Here is a 20,399-nt window from a genome sequence, read left to right as displayed (position 1 = left end):
CTCCTTCACCTATGGTCTACTTTTCGAAATAAGGACTTTCTATTACCTCATCAATGGTTTTTTTTTTAAAAACAGCGTAAGTCACTTCAAAATTTTTGACAAAACAGCCGATCTCTCACATTGAGGAGTAATTGTACATTTCTCAAAAAAATTAATATGAATCATTCTAGATATTAGATTTTTGACAGTTTTGAATCAAAATTAGTCCTAATATGAAAGTGTCGGGACTCCAATGATGATTTGAGGATAAATTATAAGATGAAAATGAGTTTTATCATAATAAGAACCATTGTAAGGACAGAAAGCACCTGTGAAAAAGATTCATTTTGATGGGTTCCTTCCTAACCCATGGTCCCACATCTCAAAGTGAGGCACTTCACTAAGAAATTTGTAAAAAAACCACATATCTCACTTTTACGAGGCTTCAAATGTGCCTCACAGCGTAATTTCAAGGTGCCAGAGGGCCACTTTTAAAGCCCCATCCCCGGGGCCGCATGGACTCAAATTTGTCCGTCAAAGTAAATCATGGCATAAATATGTCTATACTCAAGGATAATGCACGAAGAGATTGTTAGATAACGGATTAAACACTTTTGCAAGACTTTAAAGTGACCCTCCCATCCGCTTTCAAATTATTTTTTTTAATCCCTCTTTCGAGGGCGTAGGGGCCAAAAAAACAGGTTGGGTGACCAAACATCACCCAATTGGTACTAAATGGGTCAGAGCTGTTGGAAAAATACAATTTCAGGCGTCATATCGACATAATTTTTCCCATTCATTTTTGTGAAAATCGCTCAAAAGTCCATCTTTAAAGTCAAAAATTTCAATTTCCTCAGTTTTCCTCAGTCTGTCAACCCTGAATCCTGAAAATACCCACTTCGGACTATAACATCCCGCCTCAAACTGCTTGAGAACAGTTGAGAGAAAAAAGATATCGGCCTCTGAAATTCGAAAAAAACGTTTACTTTTACATCACTTTTCAACCTCCTGTGAAAATCACTAAAAAAAGAAATTTCGAAAATACTGTGGTTAGTTGTGTAGAATATACCCCTAAGAATGTGTTGCATATCGCCGAACTTCCCTCCTATGATCGCACAGTTGAAGTAAACTGATTGACGAGTAGCGCGCCGAAACATATCAAAATAATCGCTGAGAAATAGGTAACTTCGTGGTCTCTTCGCGGGAAATTGAGCCACTCGAAAAATGGTACATACATGTCTACCAGGGTAAAAAACAGTGTAGATTTCGAATATCACATTGGTTTTCTACTAAAAAAAATTTTAAAATTGAGGTTTTGGCCAGGTTTTTCGGTCAAGTACCACAGTGTGCGCCGGCGCGGTGATAGGAGCGCTACGCTCGGCTGGAAGGAGACTCCAGCCGGCCTTAGTTCGCGGCGCGAACAGTGAAAATGTGATTTTCAGTGAATAAATACTTACAAGGCATTTGGAAATTCTGCTTCTCCTTTATCATCTTTAAAATGACTCTAAACATGTGTCTTATTTTTGATAGGTGAAATACTTCCATGGATTTATTGCAAATCTAGGAAACAAACTCATCACAAATGACGTGCATATACCTCCTAATATTATGGATTGGCCCACCAAAAATAACACGTATTATACAATTGTATTTGTCGGTAAGTAAGTCAATGTGGATCTTAGAATCGATGCGATGTTGCTGTTCTTTTTACGATCTGATCTAAAGGGCTTTGGAAAATAGCCATTGCTTCTGCGCCTCTTTGAAAATAAAAGTAAACTAAAACTTGGACCAATTTCCTGGATTTCTTTTATTATCCTTAGTCTTTATGGACTAAAAGTCGCAAATCTTGCATGGCGTTTTCAAATATTGTCCCAAACTCTCTTCCTTTGGAGCGGATTAATTGAAAATCGAATAGAGTACCTAAAGTTCTGACCAGTAATATGTTTTCTGCATGCACGAATGAAAAATATATTTCCTGGCGCAAATCAGCGATTCGATTTAAATTGATGACACTTGCTATGAGAATACTAGGCACTAGGGGCCGGGCTCGTCTAGGGACTATCACCTGTCTATGACCGCAAAAATCATGGAAATCGGCCCAGTAAAACGCTCAAATGAACTGTGACAAAAAATAGAACATTGTTTAAATGGGGGAGTTTGCAACTTTACCACGTAATATAAAAAAAAAACCTGAGTCATATTTTCAAAATCTGAGTATGCCGAATTCATTTAGAGACAATTGCCTGTCGATAGCCTTAAAAATCATAAAAATCGGTCTGGTGGAACGCTGGAACTAAGCGTTACCAGATATACAAGAGGAGGTCTCGGAGCTAATGGTATAAAAAATCATTGTAAAGAAACGTTAGCGTCCCTTTTAATTCCATTTTAAAAACGTGCCAAAAGTTTTCAATATTTCCAATTTCCTAAATCTAAGTGTCAACGAGGATCTATCAAAAGCTTCCTATGTGATAGAAATGACAAGAATTGCGTTTCTTCTAATTAGGAAAACAAGCACCGTTTTTAAAATACAAACCCCACTAAGTATGATTATCTTCACATTTTTTATTACCTCAGTTATAAACGCGAGTCTTCAGGCAAAAATTGCAATAATTTGTGAAACAATAAGTGCAACTAATGAGAAATTCCATATAAAAGATAGGTAGGTAGTACGGAAGATCAAAAACTAAAACGTTGAAGTTTATCTCATATTTTTTTCTAATTATTGTACGATATGGTCTAAGTCCTTTCTTGGTTCATCTTAACCTCGAGAAATTAATTTACGGCTGATCATTTATTTCAGGGCCTGACGAGCCATCAGCAGCTGCCGCTAGTAAAAGTCAAATAATTTATTGGCTTAAATCAAATATTTATGAACAAAGATACATGGAAACAGGAGACACTATAGTCGAGTATACAACTCCGGAGCCACTCAAAGGAACAAGTGAGTGAACTTTCAACACATTTTATCAAATTTAATTACTTAATAATAAACTAATCTAATTATTTTGCCACAATAATATTGCCACAATGGTCTGTTAAACTTTGCATTGGTTGCCAGATTTTGTCTCCTGTAATTTTACGTTTGTTCTCTGGGCTCAACTGGGCTCCTGATGGAAGCAATATCGAATGAAAGTTGACTTAATGCATCAATTAGACTAAATTTTGCAATGCGGCAACATTATACCTAAAAACAACTCATTTCATAGACAACGTATTTGCCATTAGTACCTATCCCTTTGTAGATATGTGGTTTTATAGATGAGCAAAAAAAGTAGTCACTCATTGCTTAACACAGTCCGGTACCGGTCCGGTCCGGTAGTAATGCATTGGGGATACGAGGTTGTTCACACGCACCGAACCGGCGCACATTGGTTCCCAGACCCGATCTAGGTGGCATTAATTCGAAAAAATGAATTTTGGAAAAATTAAAATTTGACACCACAGATTGATAGTTTTTGAAGGGTGGCATGGCAGGCCGATTAGATCCCCGTAGTAAGGTTTGATTTTACGAAAAAATTATTGTTTGCCTTGTTGGATAGGTCATGTTTATGTGCCTCGAAGTTGTCAGGCAAAAAATAATTTTGAAAAGATTGGCGAGAAATCATTTGTTCGTGCACCCCAAAAATGGATATTAATATTTGTATCAGTGGAGTTGTAATTATTTTACAAGCATTCTACTCTCCGAGCTTTATCTTAATCTCTGATTATTATGAAATATTAAGAAACCTTTATAGTCCAAGATATTTCGAGCTGTGTTTAAAAAATCAGTCTTGGTTGTTTTTAGGTTGGCATCGTTACGTGTATGTCGTATACGAACAACCTCATGGAAATATGACCATCCATATGGAAATAATTAATTCCAACAGGTTAGTGGACTATTTTTATTAAGACTGTTTCATTATTTGAATGAGCCTCGTTAAATTTTATTTGTGAGGTTGGCATATTTTTCTGGGAAGCAGCACTCCTGCATTTGGGAATTCGGAAAAAAGTGTAACTCCCTAGTCTTCACCGGCACTGAGTTATAAAGATTGTAGTTTTTAATTGAGGTACCTGATGTGAAGAAGGTCAACGAAACCCGAGAACAAGTTACCACAACCAAACAGGTGAATAAAAGCACGCATTGATTTGCATTACCCATGCAAAACTGATAACGAACGTCCATTTAATGTGAAAAAAAGGAAATTCATTTCAATAACTTTAAAAATGCATAAAAGACTATTTCCACGATAATCAGTCCCTTTTATTCCGGTGAGGCGAACACCCTGAGGTATTTTCTTGTCCATTATTCTTAGGGAATGGACCAAGCCGCTTTTCCATTTTTCCCCGACTCTCATTGATTCATACATTTCCAATTGATTTGCCTGTGTCACACTATCAAAACTAGCCATCAAAATATCAAGGCCAGGTGTTGTGATTGATGACTTGAACCAATCACAGCACTTGACCTTGACATTTTGATGAAGTATTTTGATAGTGCGACACAGGTGATTGATTAGAAAATTCAAGCATTGGCCCCACCTAGCATTAACCATCGGAAAAATATCATGGTCGATCGCGAAAATTCGCCCAATAAACCTGTACTTGTAAAATTGAGGCAATGCTCCTTTTCTTCGCAGTTCTTCCGATCCAGCAAGAGCGAAATTTTCTGCCCAAGCTTTTGCAATGAAACATAAACTGGGAGACGCATTGGCTGTAAATTTTTTCATCTTCGAGTGGAGAGAGGACTTCTTTGAGCCTTTAAGCTTAACACCGGAGGATACCACCCGTTCTAATGGAAGCGAGTGCGCATTTGTTATGAAAGCCGTGCCGCGTACCACCACAACCACCGCGAGACCAACCCTATTCTCAAGGACATACATAGTGTAGACAAATGGACGTCTATTCTCCCATATCAGTTTTTTTGCAGTTTCATACACCATGGTCAGTGCATAGTCCGAAATCAATTACGTAGTAAAATAATGATTTTCAAAAAATTCAGAAGCTTTTACATACCATCTCCTTCAGGGAAAAGCACCTTTGTGCACGGAAACTAAAAATTTCACTTTTAATACACGAGTGCAAATGAGTTTACGGATATGAAAGGAAAGAAAAAGCACCTAAAACGATAAATTAAAGCCGTAGGTATGGTGCTTTGGAGTTTTTGGTTGTAAAAAATGTAATTCTGAGAGAAATTATTTTAGTCTAGGTGATTTGTCCTCTTCATGGCACACACATGCGAGGATGAAATTCATGCTCTCTATTGACAAAAAATTAAAGAAACCTCTCGAAAATTACTTGCCACAACGACGGAGAAAATTCAACTTTTCAACCTAACAAAACTAAAATCACCTCTGAAATTGCTTCCGTGGACTTAGGTATAGCCTACCCCACAGACGACCACTGATTAATTTTTAGCGGCTCTGGTGCTTGCACTAGAGCTGCTATTCCGGACGGTCCCAGCTGGGGAGTATCAATGCAGCATGTTACATTGTAGAGACCGCGCGTTGGTTGATGGGAATCGGCGCCATTTTCGGCTATGTTCCTTGTCATGACTTTATTTTATTGCATACTGTTTTATTGTTAGTCAATGCTATGTTGTGTATTGTATTTTTGGAATCATGGTGATACAGTCAACAATTCAAAACTTGTTTGTGCTTTTATCTCGTGATGGAAAAAATGTACTTTACGTTCAAAATTTGAAAATTTGAATTTTAAAGTTTTCGCGGTTAAGGAAGCTTTAACCACTGGGTTGGAGCTTCCTAGTCATTTACTCGATATCAGCTGATAGCAAACAAAGGTTACCAGGGAAACCGTAAACGTCTAACAACTATCGTGGCCATTGGGGCGATTATTGAAATGATATCGACTTTATGTCGCCGCTTACGACAGGACATAGCCCTATCTTAACTGTGTAATATATCGCAATTCGATATTGTTTTGATTTTTAAAAGGAGCAATTCATTCATACAGTTCCGATTAGTTTTGGCGAACGGGCCCTTAGCCTGCTTAGTACGTATAATCCCAAAACGCAGGAAAATAGATTGTAGGAAAATATTTGCATCGGAAAATCGTAACAATTTTCCCCTAGATGTCTTCCATTCCGGGTACATATTTATTGAAAACGGCGAATTTTTCAACAGTCCTATTTTTATCTACAACATCTAAGTGGCCCTTCATAATCATTTAATTTTGGCCCCTGGCCAGAAAAAGGTTCGGAAATTGCAGTGATTTTGCCGAAAATGCTGAAGTAAGTAAATTTGGGCATTTTTTTTCCTTCTTCAAACTCTGTGGAGAAGCACTTCTCCTCCAGTACATCTATTTTTTTACTTATCTCTCGCAAGGTACATTTACAGAAGGTGTGTTCCAGTATTAACAGTTCAGATTCGTTGTTTTTTTATTATAACGCTTATTTCGGAAAGCAATTATTACATTGTTCAATTCTACTGACTTTCAACACTCGATTATACTCCCGGCAAATTCTGCAGCAGCGTTTCAAATGTTGACTCTAATGCTTCCAACAGCCATCCGATGTCTAAGAGTTTATTCCTAGATTTAGGGATTTTCCGGAATTTCCAGGGATTTAGGGATTTTTCAGGAAATCTAGGGATTTTTTTTTGATGAGGTAAAGTTACCAAAAATCAACTTTTTAACCTCAATTCTAGCTTCGACAATCGAAAACATTTTTTCATCTATATTTTGTAGGCCTTTTTGGCAACACTATTTTCCCCGCAAATAAGCCGGAAATTAAAACGATTGCGTCCTTCGATGTACTTGACATTCAACTGCATTCAACCTGTTAATAATAAGAAATCAACTAATATTCTTTCATTTTATTGGTCTGGATTAGCACTGCTTTCAGAGAGCGCCAAAATTCAAACGAGCCAATCAGATTTAAATATTGCAAATCGCTACATCGAATGACATCATGATTCTTCATAAAAAAATGGCGCTTTTTGCAAAATCTAGGGATTTTTTAAGTATATTTGAGCAAATCTGGGGATTTAGGGATTTTTAGCGAAATCTAGGCATTTTTTTTCTTCCCCGCTAGGGATTTAATATCGGAAGACTGGCTTCCAGTATCGTAGCGTTGATCGTCGCTGATGTCGAAATGGAACCTAATGCCGGACTTACTGTAACACCTCCATTCCTCAATTCCGGTGAGGAATACGTCTCTACCCTTAACTCAATATAAATATACAAATTGATAAGTGAGTGCTTTAGTCTCCTGAAAACAGAATTGCGAAACTTAAAATTGGAGAAAAATGATGAGTAAATGAAAAAATGGAACCAATTGATGGGATATGTCGCATGCCATTCTGACACAAAATATGGCGTCTATCGAATCACCTTAACTAAATAAAATAACCAAATTTTCAACTCTCAAACTATCAACTATCAACTATCAAAATTCAAACTATCAAAATTTCCAACAATGACAAAAATGATTGTAATATACCTATAATGTAATGAAATATACACGCTCTAATCATTTAATTTGTATTACCTTTATGTTATGTACCTACATGTTATACTATTTTTATAATAAATTTTGCCAACATGCTTTTCAATTCAGTCTACAACATTTCATTCCGACGTGGCAATAATGATTTATAATGCCCCTAAACATTAAAATGAATTACAATAGTAATGCCGCATTATAATGTCGTATTATACATCGCAACGATTCATGTCCTACTGATTATTGATTATTGTAAGATGAATTCTGTTTTCTCTGATTGTATGTTTCATACGTGCGAAGCAAGTACGGGTCACTAGAAACGTGGTTCGTACGGGTGGCTGATGAAATTGATCTTCGAATACCTTTTGATGAGCTAGGGAAATGGAACCATCTGCATCTCATGGACAATAAATAGTTGCCGTAATTAAGGTCATCCCGTGATTAAGGTGCCGTGATTTAAGTCATAAATTCTTCATCTAATTCTTGATTCATCTCCAAAATGTCTGCTAAAGCTTTCATGCGCTTCTCCTTGTATGCATGAATGAGCAAATTGGGTATCGAACAAGCGGACACTTTTTGAAAATTTAGATGATTCTGGACAATATCGTACAGAAGTCCACGAGCTGCAGATAGAACCATTACCTCTAGCTCATCAAAAGTTATTCGAAGATCATTCAACAACCTCTTTGACAAGTTGCAAAAACTTTTCGTTAACAATAGTGTCACACGGTACTAGGAATATTTACTATTTAACGAACCTTATATTTCCCTGACTCAGTCCTAAATTATAGAAGTATGCGTTACTTTTCCAGCAATCCAAAAAAACAATTATACAAAAAACCAATACCTACACTTTCAGATATAAAAATGCAAATTTTTTGCAGCCTCGCTAAACGACTTATCAACCAGAGATTTTTTAGGAAGCGGACCTCCAAAGAGCTTTCAAAATTAAAAGTATACAACAAGTGATAATGCCATGTATTCGCCATATCAAAGCCCAATACACATTTATACACCGGCTACGTAAATCTGCTAAGTTACAAAACATGAATCGACAGTTGTCGGATTGTACATCAATGACAAAATGTGTCTAGGCCCTCATTCTTGACTACAACTACTGCCCCCAGAGCCGCTCTCCGACGCCAATGCGTTGGAGCTTCCTTTTTTAATTCTTAAAACCAACAGAGTTTTTTTAATATTTTAATAATTGACAGTTTACTATTTCCTCATAATTACTTATCAAAGAGTTTAAGAACTCTGCGTAGTATACAAGGCTAATCAGAAGTCACACTTACCACTCCTGTAACTTTTTTCCCAGTTGGCATAGATTTGAAACCTTGGGGATGGTGGTAGGTCTGAAATAATAACTTTTTGGTCCTCCCAAAATGCGATCTCCTTTTAAGGGAGCGGGTGCCAACTTTTTTTTTTAAAATTATCGACCCCCCCCCCCCCTCTCTCTCTCTCTCTCTTTGTGACACTTCATTCGAAAGACAATAAAAAACCAGCAAGCAAAAAGCAGACAAAAATATTGGCAATTAGAATTACAAGCGCAGAGAAAGTGCGGCTGAAACTTTCAGCTCAGAGGCGGCGGCCGAGCGCGCAACGGAATCCCTCATGTTCTGTCTCTCTCTCCCATTGCCGCAATGGGAATTACTTTCCGCCGTAGTTAAGACTTTATTTTTGGGAATTTTGAGAAGATTTTTTAACTGAGTGTTCCTCAAGTATGTTGCCATAACCCCTGGATCTCCAATCTTGAATAAGTATTACGGTTTTTATTATTTTGGAAAATATATGCGGCTATTCTGAGCAGCGCGACGTGGTGGCCAAATCGCGAAGTTCCAAGCCTGGATTCACCTTAACTGACTCATTGTATAGATGTGTCTTTAAGTTTCTTACGTTTGTGTAAATCAACTGTGCGTTGTGCGATTACCAGACCTGCACCTATCTCGTTTGCAGCGTTTAAAAATCTCCGCTCTTGTTTTATTTTTTTGAAGGAAAACAAATCAATATTAGGTATCATGAATTTTTCATGGAATATTCTTTGTACAGAGAAAAGGAAATCGCGGAGGTTTTCAACAATAGACATAGAGTGGTTTTCAATTTAAAATATGCAGTATGAAAGGAAGTCTGCAACGTCGCAAAACGTGGTCTGGTAGTTTCACCGTCGGAATGCCGTACAAGATTTCTATCATTGTCTTTTGCGTGGCGGCTGTTTTTGGAGTCAGCATGCGTGGAAAAAATAGGATTAAATATTAGATCGAGGCTTCACGTTAGAATTAGAGCGAATTTATGCATACAATATACTCGTTTAGATATAGACAATGAAAATAAGAACCTTGTATGGTCCGTCAACGCTTCCGGCTATTTTATCTTCTCTTTTTCCTCGTTTTTAGGAATATTTGTGATTTTTCCTCTGACCTTAAAAATAGTAGGTAAGGTCATCTGTACCGATAGATTTCTGGCACTGTGGAAAAATGGAAGCATAGATAGTTAGTAATGAATAAAATATTTCAATAGTATCTCTGTTCTTTGCGATGTGTTCTTCTTACAAGAATTTCACACAATGATTATTTTTAAGTATTATTCAAAAAAGAACCCTCAAGATTTTTGAGGTTTACTCTATTATAAGAATTTGATGGTGCTTCGCTTCGGTTATGTTTCTTTTTCTCTTCTTTCATTTTGATTACATAATTTGAGGCTATTTGCTTGTATTTTAATTCTTGAGCACATGCAAATTCCACTGCATCAAGTAAAATTACTCATTTTAATGTGACTAGTCTACCCAAAAATCACCTTCGTATAGAAAAAAAAGAATACTTAAACATTTATAGAAGATTAATTGCAGATGCAAGGCAAAACGCTAAAAACATCCACTGATGGATGGATTACGTTACATCAATATATATTAATGAGTATAGTGGCCCTAGTTCCCGTGAAAGCTGAAATTATGGAACCCGAGTCATGTTTATCGAATAACACCGCCAAATTGATTTCATCCGGAATTATGTCAGTGCTGAATTTTTCATATACTCCACCGGCCCCATTGCTGGTAAGTGATTTAATTTTAATATTTGGTCCGATAGGTCTAAAAGTGACTAATGTTTATAAAGTGGCTAATATTTATAAAGATAATGTTCATTAGCTGTTCTGGGCTCGCTCTCACGAGCCGTCACAGCCAACCAGAGAGAGCTCCTGCCCCATGGATCCCGCAGCAATCGCTCCGCGCCTGCTACGCGACTCGCTCTGCAAACCGCGACAAAGCGCGGAATTTTGAAAATTGAACTAAAAATTCAAGTTTCTCGCCAAAAAATACCCCCTGAAACCAAGTGTGATTTCATGATAAGATAAGGAGAAACAACTTTTCTTTCTCTGGGGCTTCAGTGACAATTTTTTCTAAAGTTGAATTTTTGGACATGCTCCGGCGGATCTTAGCTTCATTCTTGCTAAATAGGTTTGCTTCGAGGTTAGACGTTTTTTTTGTTAAGTGCTGATGATCTGTTGGTACCGTGGCTTTCTATCATTAATCATTAATATAAACTTCGGAGGATTCAGACTTTCAGCGATTCTACCTTTTTCTATTTCACTCGAGAGATTGCCAGATTGTGCGATAAATGTGAATATTTTACATGGATTTGGATTGGGAAAAGTGCTAAAAAAGCAACTTATCTGGCAACAATAGAGTCCGGGAGGGACGAGAGGCTGCCTTCCTGGGAAAACCCATGATTCAGCCGGAAATGTCATTAAAACAATTGATTCCGTTGGAAGCATCAATTGTATACTAGGGGAAAGCTATTTTTAAAATAATAATTGTAAATGGACATAGATGCTACAGAAAGGGAAAAAGGAAAGGGAAAGGAAATGAAATGAGGATATGATTACTAATATGCAATCAGAGAGAATTAAACAAAAACATCAGAGAAATTTATATGCGATGAAAGTATAAGAAAAAGACACGATTCGGAACTCGAACTATACTATCGTTGAGCAGTTTTTAGACCCCTACGCCACCGGTAATCTTCTTAAGAGGTGAAGATGAACTTTTGCTACTTCAGCAAGTCAAATCGCGCGCGGAAGGAGATCCATGAACTGTCCACCCGATGGGATGACGTCCCAGTCAAATGCGTTTTTGAAGAAATGATCGATCCCCATCATCGCTTCATCTGTCACTCGCGTAGCGAGTGATCAGGGGTCCAGGGGGCGCAGCCCCTTGGCTGGCCGTTCTGGACGCGCTAGCGCGTCCAGAACGGCTAGTATTTAATAAGAGTAGTAGAAGGTAAGCTGTGCCAGACGGTATACCAACGGTTTCTGACCGAATATTTTACGACTGATCGCAACAAACGTATTTTCTGAGGGAGGGGAGTCTCGAAATTACCGAGGCAGTATGCAAGAATCATGTACCTGCTATGGTGCTAATTACCTTACCCTGTATACCTAGTGGTCTATTCTGAGGGTTCTATGAGACATATTTGCTTCTTAAGGTTGAATATCGCAAATATCCAGTCCGATGTGGGAAGAAACCTAATCCCACAGTTATGGAGGTTGCAAAGGAGCCATACTTTTTCTACCCTGATCCATACCGATATGTCACACTGACCGTGCTTGGTAAGTACTTTATATTAAAGTTACATTCTAACTTAACTTCCATTTCAAAAGGAAATAACTTACGGAGAGAGGAAAAAATTATTATGCGTAGGAAAGAAGGAAATTAAAAACTATGTTTGATGATTTTATTATCGATTCAGCTGCATCCTGAGAAAGTACAAACACCCCAAAAAACTTTCAGATTTAAAGGGGTAAAGAATCCGGTCAGAGTCTTAAACTTAATGAGCCAAATTGTCCTGTTACTTCTATGAGGAAATGAAAATTTATACTTCACCGTAAATCGAATGTAGGCCCCTTCATTTATGAGTGATGTATGTTTAGCCCTTTCTTCAGCGGTCTTTAGCGGTCCCCTTTCTTAACCTATTTGCATGATTTATCAAAACTAAAAAAATAGTAGGTGTGGATTGATCTGCGCCTTTTATGTGCTCCAAAACGATATGAAATATGTTATCGCACAAAGTTCAATTCATTAAGTATGCACCCACAATGTTCCAACGGCATATACGCAAGCATACTAGGACTGTACTCTAATCGATCCTCGATCCTTATCGATCCTTATCCCTCAATATCGTTCGTTCGGGTGCACTCTTTTGTGACACCAAGACCAGCCCAGGCCAGCTGATAATCGAGATGTCTTAACTCTGGGTATAAAGGGACTCTCAACAATTGCCTCGGTACAAACGGTTGCCTGATGATCTCTGGGAGGATAGGGGGCAATGGCGATTGGGCGTCGCAGAGCGCGAGGCGGCGCTATAAAAGCGGCTTTATGTATGTATAAAGGGACTCTAAGTTTAAGTACATCAATCCGCAGCCTAGTTGACTAAGCAGCTGCCTAGAGTTCGCAAGGTCCACGGATCGGTCCCCACTGGACCAGGCAAAATGTTAATGTCCGTCGCGTACATGTAATTATACATCTTTTGATGGAGAGTTTATTTCAATGCGTCTCTTTCATCTAGAATCGACTCCAAGCTCATCTCTGTCATAAATGTTCAGAAATACCTTATTTATAACTAGCGGCCCGTACGTGCTTCGCACGTAGTAATCCACACATACTGAAAGACGGATGCAGTTAATATACACCCCCCCCCCCTCCTTTAATCATCGTAAGTGCCGGGCAAAGAGTCAAGTCTAATGACGCGTATCCTAATTTTTCGGCGTCTTTAGCGTCGTGCAACCCCGGGTGCGAATCACGGTTTAGCGGTCGAGTCATCTTCGCAAGGTGCAGCGCCTTCAATCCAGCTAGCGGCAATACGTCTACACCTGGGTCGAATAGTTATCTCGAGATGCCTGCATTGCGTTTGCACGCAAAAAAAATAAAAAAATAAAAAAAAAAATAAAAAAATAAAAGTGTTTACCTCCGATTGCAACGTTGCATACTCCAACTGATGTTTTATTTTCTAATATGAGTAACAATTTGACGAAGGTATAATTCATGCATAAATTTGTTTAAGGATCGATTAGAGTACAGTCCTAGTATGCTTGCGTATAGATTCGCTCGTCATCATCCTCTGCTTTTTCCTCCCTAAATTCTCCTTCTTCTTTTTCTTCTCCTTTGATCCTCTTTATCATTTTCCCCTTTTCCTCCTTTACTTTCTCCGTCATCTTATTTCAAAAGCGTCCTTCTCGCATTCGTTATTTGTGTGGATTCCTGAGCTATTGCACATGTAATGTCGTTTTCTCAAAACTCTTTATTTAGGTATAGGTATGACCATGACCCTAATACTCAACCCTATCCAGTTATGGCAAGGTTTGGGTCCAGAAGACCTGAGTGTATCAGACTTGAAGGATATTTTATTTTCCATTCCTTTCAGATATCGATCCTCCGAGTCCTGAATTGCCGATTTTCCGATCAATACTCCATTTGTTGCTGTGTAATATTCCTCAAAACGATATAAAAAAAGGTATATATCTGGCCGAATACCTGAGTCCCGACCCACCTTCTTTCGGTTCGTAAGAAAGCTCTATATCTAAAGTTTTTTTTGGTCTATCGTTTATTTTTTAGTTTTTTAAACGCATTGCAGCTACTTTTTACTTCAATTTGTTCACCTGCCGAATTCTTATTCCTAGTTTGTTATTCCTTAAATTTCTTCTACTACTCTGATTTCATTTTATACATGTGCCCGGGCCAATAAACCCTCAATCATTTGTGTAGGCTTTAGATTAGCCCTCTGTTTTTACATTTTTGTGTTGGGGACATCCGTCCCCCTGTTCACCTGAAAGAAAGGAGAAAAAGAAAGAGAGGACGAGAGAAGGAAGGAACGGAGGAAAGAGGAAGGAGAGCCGCTTACATTTGGTAATTATTCATGATTAAATGGACTCAAATGCATATTAATTGCTTCAAAAAATCAAACATTTTCTGAGGAAGGTTCCCGGACCACCCTCACGCCCCCCTTCTCCCCTCCGTTTGAGGTTTCTGGGTCCGCCTATGAAGGATTGAGCGATTGAGCTGCACAACGGCTGCGGAGGATTAACTAGTTAACTAGACACTCAAAAACAGAATTTACTCTTCCGATTTTACACACGTCAAGGTTGTGAAAAAAACCCCATATAATTTCACTATTTTAGTCACGCGCAGGCATAAAAAAGACATAGTACCATAATGTGTCAACTTTTTTCCTCATTACTGTCTCAGAAACAACAATTGAGGGACTTGAAGGACATGGCGCACAAGTGCGGTTTTTGCCATTTCAATTTATACGTGTTTAAAGTTTCAAAATTACATGGAGCCTTGAGGTGCATAGGAAGTTTAGACGAACATTTTGATGCTTTAAAGTTGGATTTTAGTCGTCTAATTTTCACAGAATATACTTCCGAACTAGTTTTAGTTGAATTCATGAATACCTCAATTTTTTCGAAAACTGCACTAGTGTGCCTTGTTCTCCAAGCCCCTCAATTGATACCATTGAAAAAAATCAGAAATGCCATTTTACCCTCATCTGCATACTGGACGAGTTCCGGCTTAAAGTTTATGTCATTATGTCCATTCTTCAAAATCGCACGAAAGACATTAATTGCTAAGATCTGAGGATTTTCATCGGCCTCGCAAAATTTCTGTATTATCTTTTTCTTCTGTTTTATAGATCCTCATAGATACGTTTGTTTAGTTTTTCTACAAAAAGCGTTGTTGCCGGAAAGCATATGTACACCACGAAGGTACGTCTTTTTACACAAATTATCATGGCGAGCACTATTACAATAAGAATACATTAGAATTATTAAGGGTAAATATTTTTCGAAGGTATACCTACTCTAAAAGTTGATTGTCATGAGTGTATCCGAACTGAATAAGTCAACTTTGAGATTCTCAAAATCTATACTATAAGCTCCGAGACGAGACCTCCTAAATTTGCATATCTGGTATAACGCTTAGTTCCAGCGTTCTACCGGTCCGATTTTCATGATTGTTGCGGCTATCGAGAGGTCATTGTCTCTAAATTAGCCCGTTCTATTTAGATTTTGAAAATATGACCCACGTTTCTTTATTACGTGGTAAAGTTGCAAAATCCCCCATTTAAACGATTGTCTATTTTTTGTCATAGTTCGTTTGAGCGTTCTACTGGGCCAATTTCTATTATTTTTTCGGTTATCGACAGGTAGTAGGCCCTAGATAAGCCCGCTCTGATCAGATTTTGGAAGTAGGACTCAGGTGTTTCTACAATTACGTTATAAAAGAGAGCGAATTCACAGAATGCTCCGCAACTGCTACCCCTATGCACAGAAGGGTGCGCAGTGGCCGAGAAAGTTGCGCAGTCACCGAGTGGCCTGCGCATTAGCTCTTGTCTATTAAAACAAGATTCAACGACGATTAACTAAGCTGTGCGGTGGCCGAGTTGTCGAAAGAGACAAACGCTCCTCCATGTAGACTCGGGTCGTGGGTTCGGTTCCTGACACTTGAACCGTTTAATTATGACCTGATACCTAATCATCTTTCGTTATTTTTCTGCAATAGTTCATTAACCAATCCTCTTTACTTATCAAAAACAAAACCGATTTCATTTTAAAAGTGAAATATACCTCAAATCGTAATTTATTAGGAGAAAAGTAAAACCAACATGGAGAGGAGGAAAAAAATAAGGCCGTGAAGCGACCCCTTTATGGCGCAGAGCGCCTTCAGGAGGTTGAGCCGCATAGCGGCCAGGGGGTGTAGCCTATAGCCCCTAGTATTCTTATGTGCTTGCGTATAATTTTCCAATGTCTACTTCTCGTCACTCGCATACTTTCATTTATCGAATTGTAACGTCGCAGCTGAACCATTTTATGATGCCTCGCAATTTTTATTCAGCCCCTGAACCCATTTTTTTGCAGTTAAACCCGGTGATTTTTAAATTTACATATCAAGATTGGGTATCAACACATTTCAAGAAATGAATATTGACTTTTCTTGCACGGTTATAATACAACGCTCAAAATTAAATTAATTAGAATTTTATATTTTTCTAGGTATAACTCAACCTTGGACAGATATGGAGTTAATATAACCATGATATTAGCCGAGTTGAGGTTATCCTTCTACGATCTATACGCCATTAATTTCTTTTACTTGGGTAAATCACTTTTGACATGAAAATGTATTATGTTACACTTGAATGCAAACTAACAATAAGACAGTAAAACTGAGAATCTCCTATGAAGTTTTTCAAATCAGTAGCGTGATTAATAAGAAAAACTGCCATTGAAAAGAGAGAAAAATCAACGAGAAAGATAAGAAATTGTTCGTAAATCTATAATATGATCAATAACTTTTTGTGTGCAAAGAACACTTCACGTCGAAATAAAGAGAGCTCCTTAAGGATTTCCTCCCCAATGTTTTTATTATTAAATGCTTTACAATGGGCCTGTTGCGAACGATTGCTAAAGCAAATATAAGAATTTTTTCCAATAGATAATGCCTCAAAAATCACGATGTGCGCATTGGCAAAGTCTGAAATGCACTCATAACTTCCCAATCTGCGTAAGAAATTTGCGTTTTTTTAAGCTTCCCGCTTCAAAAACGATACTACGGCACAGGTGAACCGACACTTCCGCAGTTCCGCGCGTAGATAATTCGAGGTGAGTTCAAGTTTCCTAGGTTACACTCCACGTTTAGTTCAACAGCGTCTTGCAGCGCTCTCTTCCGTCCGCGCAAAACCACTTTTACATACTGAGATTGACGAGGTGCTACGGTGAACGCCCTCCAACGTCTTAACGTTGGAGCCGTCGCACAGTACGGCCCTCTGTGGGTAAAACTCAAAAATTAAGAACTCGACATGTGAACATTTTTTTTGGAGTTTGTCATCTTAAAGGTATTTCTGACTCACAATGCTGGTTTGTTTTCAAATTTTTTGCTCAAAACTACATAAAAGTTGGGTAGAAAGTGGGTGGGAAATGGGTCGAGAATGACTGGTCCATGAGAAATGCACGGGAAAAAGACGTCAACTTCAAAGGAAGATTTCTCGCTTGAAACGCAAAATGCTCTGGGTGGTTGACATTTTCTTAATCCTCAGATATCCAACTTCAATTCTACCAAAAAGATCTTGCGAATTTTTGTGACTATCAGAGATATTTGAAGTTAAAGTTTAGGTGTTTCACGTTGCTTTTCCATTTTTAACTTAAGGCTATAATTCGAGGTTGCCAACTTCAAATAAACTGTTCTCGAAAAATACGCAAAAAATCCTGAGATATAACATTTTCTTACTCCTCGAGTGTTTTACTTTGATAGTAAATTAACTGAGTTCAAAATCAGTTCAACATTACGTTTGCAAGGCCCCAAATTTCGGGAAAATTTCTTAAAAAAACGAAAATTACAGTGATTTTTGAGCGTAAAATTCTCTTTTTTTTTTGTTTTTTTTTTTATTTTCCCGAAATGTGGGGGCTTGCAAACGTAATGTTGAACTGATTTTGAACTCGGTTAATGTTGAGGCAAAGTTGGGGGAAATTGGCTCATTTTGCGGGAAAACCGAATGATCTTTAAACCGACATATTTGGGGTCCGACCCTCCCTTAAAATTAGTTCGAAGTGATTTCTATGTTGTTTACTTTAAAGTGATTACAATTTGGTAAATTCTCCAGTTTTATTTTCTTTTTCACGATAATTTGAACCAAAGTTATGATTTTTGGGAAATATGTCAAAGACCTTTGACCTATCATAACTCGGTCAAAAATTAAAATATTTATCTGCGGTTTGCGCCAAAATTCTCAGTTTTTCATGTTCTTTTCAATGATGTATTACAAGATAGGGGTTACTACTTGAAAAAAAAGGGAGCACCTCCGCCCCCTTTCCCTGTGGAGGGGCAAAAGTTTTGACCCCCCTGGAGAATGGTACTCTTTGAGATAGAAACATTCCCAAAGTTTCGTTTTCTATCTCAAACCGCTCAAAAGTTAGAAGGGGGGAGCGGGACTTTTGGAACACCCTGTTTAGTGTTTACCATTGATGTAAATTATCGATGCTCAGTATTCCAAATGCATCAAAATGGATTGTTCCATTTAACAGATAAATTCTGTTTGAAAAATCAAGGCGCCGGATAGTTTGGTGCCAACATAATCTGTCTTTTCGCGATGCGCCGCCGCGCCGCACCTTTCAGGTGACGTTAAGCTAGAGCCACCTAGACGATTTTACCTAGAATAGGAGACAGACTATTATTGCCCGATGGCACCCGATTCAACTTGGTTTATTTAAATTCCTTTGATAATCCGTCAACATTGCCGCGTGTCAACTCCAATGCAGGAAACACGTCAGTGACGTGAGCCGGGCTGAATCTCAAACGTCTCCTATAGGTGATTAAGTCGAGTGACGAAGCTTATCGTGTCTAAATGGGGCTAAAACGGCCTTTGTCTCATTCAAACCCCCACTACGGAGGTCGGAGATACTCCAAAGTACCTTAAAGCTGCGGGAGCTCGCATTCAAATTACCCCTCGAGTATCTGTCTCGGGCGTTTCATCTCTAATTTTCAATTCGGGTTGACGTTCCCATCAAAATTCTTGCCGGCAGCGTGAGACGGGGGAACAAACAGTCACGTTTGCTGAGAGTGAGCCCTCCGGATTCCATCATAGCGTTGCCGTTCGCAAACGCAATGGCGCAAATGGGACCAATGCGGCCAATAGGCCCAATGGGCCGTGGTGGCCGTGGCATGATCCAGGATTTCCCTTGAAACTAAGTGGGCCTTACTTAGATCATACCAAGCCACGGCGTTTGTGAGATTTAAAAAAAGCCCAAAACGGCTGACTGAGAAGAAAGGGCTCGAAGTTGTAGTAATAAACAAGACGACGCACAGTGCGGCATCCTTATGAACGATGCGGACAAAAATCGGTAAAAGACGCTTAACTTTAAATAATGAAGATAGTAGCACCGACAAAAGGAAACGCTTTGGCACTATCAAAGTAAAACACTCGAGGAGTAAGAAAATGTTATATCTCAGGATTTTTTGCGTATTTTTCGAGAACAGTTTATTTGAAGTTGGCAACCTCGAATTATAGCCTTAATTTAACAATGAAAAAGCAACGTGAAACACCTAAACTTTAACTTCAAATACCTCCGATAGTCGCAAAAAGGCGCAAGATCTTTTTGGTAGAATTGAAGTTGGATATCTGAGGATTAAGAAAATGTCAACCACCCAGAGCATTTTGCGTTTCAAGCGAGAAATCTTCCTTTGAAGTTGACGTCTTTTTCCCGTGTATTTCTCATGGACCAGTCATTCCATTTGGATTTTCCCGCAAAATGAGCCAATTTCCCCCAACTTTGCCTCAAAATTGATTGAGTTCAAAATTAGTTCAACATTACGTTTGCAAGGCCCCAAATTTCGGGAAAATTTCTTAAAAAAACGAAAATTACAGTGATTTTGAGCGTAAAATTCTCTTTTTTTTTTTTTTTTTTTTTTTTTTTTTTTTTGCTTCCGATATTTGGGGGCTTGCAAACGTAATGTTGAACTGATTTTGAACTCGGTTAATGTTGAGGCAAAGTTGGGGAATGGTCATTTTGCGGGAAAATCGAATGATCTTTAAACCGACATATTTGGGGGTCCGACCCTCCCTTAAAATTAGTTCGAAGTGATTTCTATGTTGTTTACTTTAAAGTGATTACAATTTGGTAAATTTTCCAGTTTTATTTTCCTCTTCACGATAATTTGAACCAAAGTTATGATTTTTTGGAAATATGTCAAATCTGACCTTTGACCTATCATAACTCGGTCAAAAATTAAAATATTTATCTGCGGTTTGCGCCAAAATTCTCAGTTTTCCATGTTCTTTTCAATGATGTATTACAAGATAGGGGTTACTACTTGAAAAAAAAGGGAGCACCTCCGCCCCCCTTCCCCTGTGGAGGGGCAAAAGTTTGACCCCCCTATAGGATGGTCCTCTTTGAGATAGAAACATTCCCAAAGTTTCGTTTTCTATCTCTAACCGCT

General features: G+C 38.3%; 2 protein-coding genes across 5 annotated transcripts in view; one reads left to right on the top strand and one right to left on the bottom strand.

Moving 5' to 3' along the window:
• LOC109039580 (protein D1) overlaps window positions 1-16,824 on the top strand; it is a 35,408-nt gene extending 18,584 nt beyond the window's left edge. Inside the window, exons 1-6 of one of the 4 annotated variants that reach the window (XM_072296638.1) lie at window positions 4,763-4,899; window positions 10,263-10,466; window positions 11,896-12,019; window positions 13,831-13,920; window positions 15,100-15,172; window positions 16,460-16,824. In XM_072296638.1, coding sequence (XP_072152739.1) covers window positions 4,897-4,899; window positions 10,263-10,466; window positions 11,896-12,019; window positions 13,831-13,920; window positions 15,100-15,172; window positions 16,460-16,583 — 618 coding nt within the window. In that variant the 5' untranslated portion in view covers window positions 4,763-4,896 and the 3' untranslated portion in view covers window positions 16,584-16,824. Of the gene's footprint in view, window positions 1-1,509; window positions 1,637-2,779; window positions 2,921-3,763; window positions 3,846-4,595; window positions 4,953-10,262; window positions 10,467-11,895; window positions 12,020-13,830; window positions 13,966-15,099; window positions 15,173-16,459 lie in introns of those variants that run through there. The other 3 variants (XM_072296635.1, XR_002009729.2, XM_019055118.2) reach the window with 3 other exon arrangements.
• LOC109039624 (uncharacterized) overlaps window positions 1-20,399 on the bottom strand; it is a 257,088-nt gene that overhangs the window by 8,574 nt on the left and 228,115 nt on the right. The gene's annotated exons all lie outside the window — the stretch shown is intronic.

Source organism: Bemisia tabaci, chromosome 1 (genome assembly GCF_918797505.1).
Source record: "Bemisia tabaci chromosome 1, PGI_BMITA_v3".
Taxonomy (NCBI): Eukaryota; Metazoa; Arthropoda; class Insecta; order Hemiptera; family Aleyrodidae; genus Bemisia; species Bemisia tabaci.
This window is presented reverse-complemented; position numbering and strand designations above follow the sequence as displayed.